Source organism: Austrofundulus limnaeus, unplaced genomic scaffold (genome assembly GCF_001266775.1).
Source record: "Austrofundulus limnaeus strain Quisiro unplaced genomic scaffold, Austrofundulus_limnaeus-1.0 Scaffold2, whole genome shotgun sequence".
Classification (NCBI taxonomy): domain Eukaryota; kingdom Metazoa; phylum Chordata; class Actinopteri; order Cyprinodontiformes; family Rivulidae; genus Austrofundulus; species Austrofundulus limnaeus.
The window spans coordinates 1,614,656-1,625,138 of record NW_013952404.1 but is presented as its reverse complement, the minus strand read 5'-3'; the positions used below and the strand labels follow the sequence as shown (position 1 = coordinate 1,625,138).

At 39.0% G+C, this 10,483-nt stretch overlaps 1 protein-coding gene and 1 long non-coding RNA gene across 2 annotated transcripts in view; both read right to left on the bottom strand.

The window, feature by feature from the left end:
- Positions 1-340: 340 nt before the first annotated feature.
- Positions 341-2,525, bottom strand: LOC106518684 (uncharacterized). The gene is made up of 3 exons (XR_001310349.1): positions 2,375-2,525; positions 1,136-1,210; positions 341-974 (listed from the first exon to the last, which is right to left on the bottom strand). It is a non-coding gene; the product is annotated as an uncharacterized LOC106518684 (long non-coding RNA).
- A 2,605-nt stretch (positions 2,526-5,130) lies between these two features.
- babam2 (BRISC and BRCA1 A complex member 2) overlaps positions 5,131-10,483 on the bottom strand; it is a 78,478-nt gene continuing 73,125 nt past the window's right edge. The window contains exons 9-12 of the mRNA XM_014010049.1: positions 6,772-6,842; positions 6,594-6,676; positions 6,337-6,490; positions 5,131-6,195 (exon numbers count right to left, since the gene is read on the bottom strand). Of these exons, the coding sequence (XP_013865503.1) occupies positions 6,132-6,195; positions 6,337-6,490; positions 6,594-6,676; positions 6,772-6,842 (372 nt within the window). The 3' untranslated portion in view covers positions 5,131-6,131. The remainder of the gene's footprint in view (positions 6,196-6,336; positions 6,491-6,593; positions 6,677-6,771; positions 6,843-10,483) is intronic.

Below are 10,483 nucleotides of genomic sequence, written 5' to 3'. Positions count from 1 at the left end.
AAAATTTGACTCAAATTAAGTCAAAGATTTCTGCCAGGAGAGTAAAAAATAATTTACTTGGTAATATTCTTGAAGTAAGAAAAAATTGAMTKAAATKAAGTATTTCAAGAATCGTACCAAGTAAAATTTTCTTACTCCATTGGCAGAAATTTTTGACTGAATTTGAGTCAAATTTTCAGACTAACAAGACAAATAATCTTACACATTCTGAAAACAAGATTATTTTTCTTACACAATCAGTTCTTGTTTAGTAAATCAGTCTCAAAACAAGATCAAAAAGACTTTTTTGGCTGATTTAAGATTTTAAAACTTGGTTAGGTAGACATTTTTTGCAGTGAATGCTCCTTTGGATTTAAAGACACAGCCTCAAAATGAGAGGTTTGTGGAGTTACTGTAAAGAAGATTTTAGACCAAACCATTGCAGTTCTACTTTATATATCCAACTGAATGATTTAAATGTGAKAAAGAAGGATCTAAAAGCCTGACATGTCCACTTTSATTTATTTTCTATGAAATACTCTCAAAAACCACAAATCTTAATAAAACCACAGCGTTATAGTTCGCATGATGTTCATACAGTGYATCCAAAACCTGCTTAATGTTCAGACTAATAAATTCATTTTTATTATATGATTGTYGAACATATTTTATGACTGCATTTTGAAAAACAAAACAAAAACAAAAAACAGCAGCTCACTTTATGGCCGAGTATCTGAGGAGTGATACGCTGCTCAAAAGGCGTTTGTTCTTTTCTTCAAGTCGGAAAATCACAATACAAGCTGAACTCCACATGACATGTGTAAAGTGCACTATACAGCACAAAGCAAAGGTCTTGAATCATCCCTCTMTTCTTTATATTTTGCTTCCAGAGAGTCAGACTTTCTTGTAKCATTTTAAAGTGGTCCTGATAAATTGTTCCTCGGCCTTCATGATGTCTTAAAGATAATGGTCAGGATAATGGTCCGGTCCTGAACCTAAAATAGTTGAAGCAGTCAGGGAATGAAGTGGGACAAACCCTCAACTCAAGAAGGTTTGGCTTCATGAACACAAAATCTAAAAAAACTGAAAGCTTGTAATGATTTTTATATAGTACCCTATGTTTGATGGAGATTAATTGTTGAAACGTCCAACATACCTGATTCCAATGAATGGGTGATTAACAGGCTTCTATAGAACCTGAAGTGTGAATTCAGCAGACGTCTATAAAGTACTTGAAAAAAAAAAGTAAAAGTAAAATTACATGAACAGAAAAGGATTTTGGTAAAAACACATTTCACTGATGAGAAAACTACTTAAGTAAAAGTCATAAAACTGTTCACAAAAATTGGGAAAGTAAAAGTAAAAGTACTTTTACACAGTCCCTAATAAATAAATTGTTGAATTTACTGAAACAAACTGGTTCCACTAAGCCAGGTTGAGTAAATTGAGCAATATATGTATATTCTTTGCTCAATTTACTCAACTAGGCTTAGTGGAGCCAGATGACATGACTTTGTTGAGTAAATTCAACACTTCCTTTTCTTAGAGCGCATAAACATCTTTCATTAGTTCAAACATATTTAATTTTGTAACAAGTKGGTGTTACATTTTAAAGTAAAGAAGTAAAATCATAATTTTTAGGCTTAAAATGTAACAAAATAAAAAAATAAAAGTAGCTATTTAAAAAATAGTTGGTAAAATTACAAATCCTCAAAAAACCACTTAAGTACTGTAACAAAGTAAATGACTTAGTTACTATAAACCTCTGGAATTCAGTCCCTGAATCAGGTGTGTTGGAGCAGAGAAACAAGTAAACCCCGAWCTACACCCCTGATATCAACATTAGGCAAAAAAAAAAGTTGTTTTGTAGAAATACTTATCCTGAGCTTGGAGTTGTGTGTACAAATGGAATCCAGTGACACCTAACATTGGAATTTGAGTTTTAGCAGCTGAGTGTGGGATACTATGTCAGGCCATGGAGCGGACCAATCAGAGCTTCACAGGAAGTGAGACATTCTTTCTAACTTTTGTCTATAACTGCAGAAACACCACTTTGTTGGCATTTCTTTAAAAACAGGTTTATCAAAGTTTGAAATAATTATATTRGTACAAGTCCAATTTGTTTAGTTGCAATGTTTAAGATGCTTATAAGTTGGACCCCAAAAATATTAGCCTTAAATTTGATGGAAATATTGTTCTGAAGCCGATGCTGACAGAACTGGTGTGCTTCATCACGRGGCCGCATCACATCCTGTCAGGCTCAAAGGAAACAAACTTTCTCTCAACTCGTCAGGAAACATCCTCATCCCTCCTGCACTCCTCCAACTTATAGGTATTTATTTTTCGAACGAGGGGGAGGCGAAGGGAAGCGGGAGTCTTGTCACATTACATGTACCTGTCGGTGTGCGTCTTCACTTGCAGCTGTCATCCCACCTGACAGGTCTATCAGTGTCCGCGGCTGATGGGAACGCGTCCCTCAGCCTGACAGGCTGAACCGACAGCGCCGCAATCCAGACTGACAGCTCCTCAGGTAGCTGGGGGAGGACGAAGGGCTGGAAACGGGGCAAGGGAAAGGCCACAGAGAAACAGGAGTAAATTASAGCGAGTAAACACCTTGAACTAATCCAAGCTGCATGACTGATCTTAATGCTAATTTCACAAAATCATCAGATAATGAAGCAATGCTGGAGAGCACGCATCGCAAACGAGAGCCAAACCTTCCCGGTAAAAAAGTCTATTATAGCTCAGAATCTGCAGAGGAAACACAGCTGCCAGTTTCAGTATTTTTAAGCAAATTGAATCTCATCTTCTATGACAATCATGAACGTTGAAGCAAAGCCAAGCAGCTTTCTTAAGGAGCACCAGGAGCTGCATTCCAGAAAAGAAGAAAAAAAAAACACCTGCAGGATGTGCTTTAGTTAAGGTTTAAATCAAGTTTCCATGATTGCACCCAGAGGGGGGAATAAGGAGGACTCCTCCCTACTTAAAAATAAATAAAGAAAGAAAATCTCTCTTTATCTTGTCAAAAACCAGCTCAACCAGAACACCCTGRACACCAGACAAAAAAACAGGAAAACCTACAAGCTCCTGGGCGAAAATTCATCTGATCAGCTTAGCCACGCTCTCCTGGCTTCTCGTGTACGACAAGTAATTAGCAATTAACAATCAGGATTTAACTAGATCCAGTTATTATCTAAAGMTTTGGGTGGGGAGGGCACTGCCCCGTTGACATGGGACTGAAATGTTAAGTGAGAGACCTGAGAAGTATTTCTCTCATTTCCACAACATCATCCATTCCCACCCCCCCTCCTTTCGAATTCCCAGATCAAACAGGCTGTAACAAAAGACCCCAAATCCCCCCTTCGCTCCCCTCCTCCTGCTCTCTTTCCAAAATTAGTTAAGCCTTTCAGCTCCATCATCCTCAACATGGCTCGCGTCAACAACCCTACGCCGCARCGCCTCGGAAATCCATCCCTCCCCTCCGAACGCGCTGAAGATGAGGAGGAAGAGGGAAGAACAGACACGTCACTCTGAATTTTGGAAAGTACCTCACAGTAGCTCTTTTCTGGGTGACTATGTTCAATCAAAAGGCCGCAGCGAAAAGAAATCAAGGCGGAAGAACTCAACGATTCAGGCGAGGTCGACAGACTTGGACAACTCGGACGCGGAGACAGGAGAGGAAAGTAAACAAACTCCAATAAACAAGCCTGTGCACCTCCACCGCTCGCTGACATATTCAGGCCTTTTGGACGCTCCTCGCTTCCCCTCCGATTACCTCATCCTCGCAACTGTTTGTCATCTCAACAAGGATGATTCAGGACTTTCAATCACTCTCACAGTCACACACACTTCCCCTCTTTTTCTGTTGGGTTCAGTCCCTTTCCGTGGAACTTTTGACCGCCTCTGATGTCCTTTTCTGCTCCTCAAAAAGTTTCCGGCGACTCTTTTGGGATAACGTGTGAAGCCCACAGAAAGGTTGTTTGCCTGGGAAGGTGCTTGTTGCTTGGCTTTAAATGATCCTGTTTCACACACTTGTCATTTCTCCAGGCTGGCAGGTCCTTAGCGCCTCCAAGCTACATGCTAATAGGGTTGTCACCGGCGCAGTTAATGTTAATCTAATGCTCCTTCATGTTGACGGCACCTACTTCTGAACAGATTCGCCACCAGGGAAGGCTTCAATCTTTTAACCCCCGAGCCAAGAAAATGGTTAAAAGCAGAAACACCACTCAACTCGACCGCCCATTTAACCTCGGAGGGGAAAACAACCGTCGCGTTTCTCAGTTGTTGCTGGAATCTGTTCAGCCAGGCTGCACCCACATAAAAGCCCCATCAGTTTAATCATTCCATGTCCAAAGATTCCAAACTAATTTTTCCAGCCTGTAATTATTCCATCCGACTGCTGTTGAGATCTCTCAAAGACGCGTGGATTAGTGGATTTGYAGTATTAGCCGGAAGGGTTGGCAGACCTCTGCACTGTGATTCAGGGAGCTGAGAAATACATCTTCAAAAGGTACCTTCACAGGATCATTAACGCCGGATAAATCCACGTTAAGTTGCTTAAAATCATGTAAAGGTGAGCTCTGTTTAGGTTCCAAATTTTTATTTTATTTTTTTAAATCGATGTGACTTGGTGACACAGTTTAAGCCACTTTGGGGAGAATTGTTTACAAATTTCTTAAAGGGCTTACGTCGGCTCGGGTTAACTTCAGGAGTGAACGTCTGCTTTAATTGACATTCCAAGCTAGTGAACTTTACCTTTTACTATGCATTCAAGGGAGTGATTTGGGACACAAGCTGATGATTCAGTCACTCTCTGTGTTTTAACTGATGTCAAGCAGCAGATTTTACACGTTGGGCTCCACACACTCCAGTGAGCACGTCCATCGAAAATCAATTGGTACCTTTTGAAGCTTGGAGTTGTGACGCCTGAAGCCTCCTGTCAACTTCAACTCTTCTTTTAACTCGAGCTTGTTAAAAGACGCTGCTACCCCCTCCACTGAACTTCTCCAATCACAACTCCTCCCCAACACCCCCCCCATAAAACAAAGAGCGGCTTGTCCTGCGGCTGACAGCCGGGATGTTCTCAAAGCAGGTCGGGAAAGGTTAGAGCGACAAACGAGGAGCGGGGCAGTGAAAAAGACAAAAAGAATCTTACGTTTTAATTATTTTATTAAGAGCCTTGATGCTATTAAATGCCCTCGAAACATTCACCCTATAGTTCTCAATTAGACATGACAGTTGCTGCTTTACCGACAATAAATATAGCAGAGGGCTGCGCCTTAGGCCAGGAAGGACCCCGAACTATGAGCTTCATATTTAATGATGAAAACAAGGGAGCAGACACACATTTAAGCACASACACATTTTTTTTCTATATAACTCAGTCACACTGATGTCCTGTTAAAGCAAAATGGCTTCACTGWAAGCTTTAAAATGCATCAGACACAAAAGTGTTGCATAAAAAGCAGACGTTCACACATTTTTGGAGATTTTTGACCACAACTAAGCCCCCCAGATTTGAAGAAATTTGATTTTGTTTTCATGCCTACCACAAGATGTTTTCAACATTGTATCCAGTGAAAACAAGAATATGACGGAATTAGAAAAAAACTGGTTTTACTGTAAAGAAATTTTGCACAAACATGTTTATCAGTAACTCGCAGTACCATCAATGTCAGTTAAAAAAGACTTCCCAGAATCAGAATGGAAATAGTATTWTAACAGTTCAAAAACAAGTTGTAGGTGATTTTAACACAGAGTGTAACAAAACTTGAGAATCCCAAGTGACAAAAAYCAGGAAAAAAAAAGACAAAAACAGAAAAAACGAGTAAACAAAGATTCTTCCTTCAAGCTTGTTTTGATGCAAATGATGTATAAATCTTTGTGTGGAGTTTCCAGAAAGCATCCCTACAACAAAACAATAATATTATTTAAAAAAAAATTATTGAACTAACAAGTCGTACTACACAGACTATTGCATTTTCAAAATAAAAGCTTTTACAGTCATTGAAGATTCTGCTGGGATGTGAAAGTTTAAAAAGAAAAACACAACAAAAAAGTGGCAATTCTCTCTGTGTGCATCCTTGTATTTACACACACACACACACAAGGCCACACACTCAGACCCAAAACTTCCCAGACATGAGGGAATATTAGAGTTTTCCATTGGTGAAGGCTCCCTCTTGAAACTGAGGGATGAAGCTCTTGAAATATGCCCTGAATGAAAATAAAACACAATTATTATTAAAATGTAAATTAAATTGTGTTTCAAACACTTGACAAAAAAAAAAAAAAAAAACTGAATATAAAAGGTGGATATGTTTATTTCCAGTTTTTTGAGTGACACATTGAACATACTTTGCTCTTTTGGCCATCTCGTTGCCGTCCCAGCGCGGGCTGTACGGATAKGACGTCTGCACTTGAGAATAAAGCTGACCGCTGTTGGTGAAGTGGTACACAGACTGGAAGGTGAGAGTTGGCTGATCCCTGGGGAAGTACAGTGGGAGATCCACTACGAGGTGCATAAGAATGGGAGGACAGATGTAGGAAACAACAYTAAGTCAAAAGTAATCAAACCAACTTGTAAAAACAKGTTATTTTTGTGTCTCTCCTACCATGAACTAGGAAGCAAAAGTCTTTCCACATGAGGAGAAGGGTGAGTTTCGTGAACCCTTCTGCATCATACTCTACTACCCCKCTACAAAACAAAACAAAACAAAAAAAAAACCTTGAGTATTGCCATGCTTCACTGTCATTAATAAGTGCCGATATGGACCATAATGGCTCACTCACGTTCCAAAATGACTGAGAAAAGCAGCGATATACTCTCTCCTCTTGTGATAACCTTGGATGACATACTGCACCTATGGGGAAAAGTTCAAGTGAAATTACAGGTGAATATTTGTCGAATGAATCCCTTTCTGTAGAAGAGGAAGAAATTAACAAAATACTAGAGAGTCACCAGCTTCTGATTCATTTGGATCAATGTGTTTATCTAGCTTACGTTAGAGCTGTGCACACTCTTGCAGCCGTGACTGTAAAACACACGTTCTCCGCCTGGCGCCAAATTAACATCAAAACAAATTTGAGTAGAAGTGACAGAAAAAATGGCCAATTAGTTGTCTTTTTTTGTACAACTCAATAAGCATTGGACAAACATTGAGAATTTCAAAATAAGATACAGAGATCACGATTTCAAATGTCTCTACTTAAATTTCTGATTACATTTTTAAAAAGCAACAACTGCAGAATTTTCAGATGCCTTAATTCTTCCCAGTATTTTATACAGACTAATATTGGTTCTTAGTGTTTTGTTATTATTGTTTCTTTTGGGTTTTCACATTGAACTGAGAGGAAACCTTTAGATGGAAAATAGCTACATGTTGATAGTAAACTTGGAAAAATTTCACCAGAGCCAGTGTTTTCTAGTAAATTAACGTCTGGGTGGTTTTTTCGTCCCTGCACAGCTGAGTAAAAAAAAAAACAAAAAAACCCAAAACAAACAAAAAACAAGTAGAATGGTAGAGTGGAAAATTGACTTTGTGCTAAAATATGTCAACTATTAATTTTATTTTTTATTTTTAAAGTACAACGTATCAGTAGATAGATGTGTTAAGGAAACTTTGTGACTGGGAAGTAAATCTATTATTATCATGTGACCGTCCTATACGGAAGCTTTAAATATATTTGTATTCAACACTAGGTTCATCTTAGGTCAGCATCTCTCATCACAGAGCCGGAGCTGCTTTCACCACTGCTAACTGCACATTTCTGATTGCATATCAGCCTTGTGTGAATGATGGCGTTTTGTTAAAAAGGAAAGTAGTAATCTGTAACACAATTGGCCATTTGATGGGTCTCATTTCTACAAGAACTCTCAAACACAGACAGCTACTGTGACTCAGGCTTCTGCTTGTTTTTGTTCACATGAAACAGCGGAGGCGGCAACGCTGCTTTTTGAAAAGCTGCAAGGCCACATACTCCACGAGCTGTTTATTTAATTACACTCCGTGCATGCGAGTGTGTGTGTTAAAGGATCGCCAAACTTTCACACCCATACCAAGAATGGACTTCCTGCCTCTGCTATCAGTGTGCCCAGTCCTCCCATTGGCTGCCTGAAGCTTTAAATGATGCAAGACAGGTGATCTTGCTCTGCAGGTATTCAAACCTGCCCYCACCCATGACTCCTAGCCTTGCACACCCAGTTATTGTGTTTGTACATGTGTGTGTGCGGAACGTGATGCAACGACGCCAGTAGTGCTGATTGCTGTGTGATTAAAGATCTCTGTCACTTTTACACCACCCCCAGCCTCACATCTGGTTTTATATAAATGGATGGTGTTTGGTTGTCTGAGCACACCTGTGTGAAGCAGAAATTGGACACTGAGGAAAACACGCTATATTTTTATTCTGTTTCAGAGCGTCAATTTATTCAAGCCACTGCCATCTAAAACAATAAAAACTAATTTAAAAGTCACTTTTATAGGTCCTCTGGGGTTTTAAAAGATCTCTGTCCAAAAGAATGTCAGAAGAAATCCATTCTTCTGATCTTCACCTTGTCCCAAACTGAACTTGAAACCATGCTGCATTCACTGGAAAAGATTCAAACATGTTTTTGGTTTTGTTTTCTTCCAACCACAGAACTCAAAGTTTATGTAGTCTGTTTTTGCCAGAGGTGTCAGCGTCATTGGTATGAACCTTCCGAATGGTTGTTTTGTTTATCACACTTTGAATTTCCGGTTTTTAATAACTTGACTCACATGACTCAAGATTAGATTTCTTTTAAATAATATGCTGAGGCTGGATACTTGGAAACTCTCTTCAAAGGTTATTTTGTCACAGTTACGGCTAAAAAGCTGAAGTCCTGTGGAAAAACAAAAACAAATCAGAAGTATTATGATTGTGCCCAGCATCAGCTGCAGACAAAAAAAGGGGTTTAATACTTTAATTTTGTGGTACTTTGTCTACATCATCTGGCAGATTTCATGAACACTTTAGGAATTTTAAACAAAGGTACATAACTCATTTACTTTAAATAAAAAGTCACAAAAAGGACAATTCAGGAAGTTTAATTCCGTTTTAGGAAGAAATAAATTGCAGTTTTTGATGCAACATCTTAATAAAAGCCACAAACAGTTCAAAAAAGATCCCACATATTATAAATAAAATYAGTCATTTAACCTGCTTTTTAGAACCACAAAGCTTTTTCCTCTTTTCATTGTATATAGTATAGATAACACAGTAAGGATTATTCAGCCTGGGGGTGAGTCAGTTGTGTTATGTTGTGCCCCTGCCATTACTCAGATGATTACCATGAACTTTAATTGAATTAAATAACAAATGTTTGTTATCACAAACATCCAGATCTGTGCCAAACATTTGTTCTAATAAACAAAAACCCCACTACTTTAAGAATTGCAATCTACATTTTTCTTATTTGTCCTGAAATAAAATATAGAATGGGAAACAAACTGTAAGGGTCATTTCCCAAACAATCTGGAGTTCTCCATTGCTGCCAATGTGCTGCTCAGGATGGGAGACTGTGATGAAGATTCAACACAAACTGCTGTATTTCTTAGATTGATTTTTTTTGTACGGTGCCCTGAGACGACTTTTGTTGCGATTTGTGCACTACGGTATATAAATAAACTGAATTGAATAGAATCGAGAAAACATCCAGGACAGGTGACACGCTTCCCAGGAGTGGACGTTACCTCAAGGTCAGACTGTCAGACTGTACAATACCCAGAGAAATGACAGAAAACCCAAGAGCTTCACCTCAGACTCCACAGGCCTCAGTTAACATGTTAAATGTTCAGGTTCATGACGGGACAATTTGAAAAAAAAAAAAAAAAAGGCCAAACAAGTAGGACTTGTTTTGAAGGGTTGTCAGGATAAATTCTTTTATTTTCTTTATGTGTTCCAAGTCATGTTTTGGGTCAATACATAGTAAGGTATTTTATAAAATACAGTCCCAATAATTGATTCAATTTTAATCACTAATAGATGCTATGTTTGGATTCTGGTTGTTAACAAATGTCAGTATCAATGGATTTCTGCAGAGAACTGGAAATGTTTTCAGCTCACTGTGTTCTTTCTCTGAGCAATTAGTTCACAGAATCAGCARAAGCCAGCGAAACATTAAAAAAACACAAACATATCAGCAAACAGTGAACAGGAGCTCTTAAACCTAACTGGAACCAATGGGAGTGATGAGCGTCTGAACATTTTGTGCTTACTCTTTAAAACAAAGCTGGAACTCCTCCTTTCCTCTTCGAGTCTCTCTGTCTGTCTCTGTGTCTGTCTCTGTGTCTGTCTCTGTGTCTCTGTGTCTGTCTGTCTGTGTCTCTCTGTCTGTGTCTCTGTGTCTGTGTCTGTCTGTGTCTCTGTGTCTGTCTCTGTCTGTCTGTGTCTCTGTGTCTGTCTCTGTCTGTCTGTGTCTCTGTGTCTGTCTCTGTCTGTCTGTGTCTCTGTGTCTGTCTCTGTGTCTGTCTCTGTGTCTGTC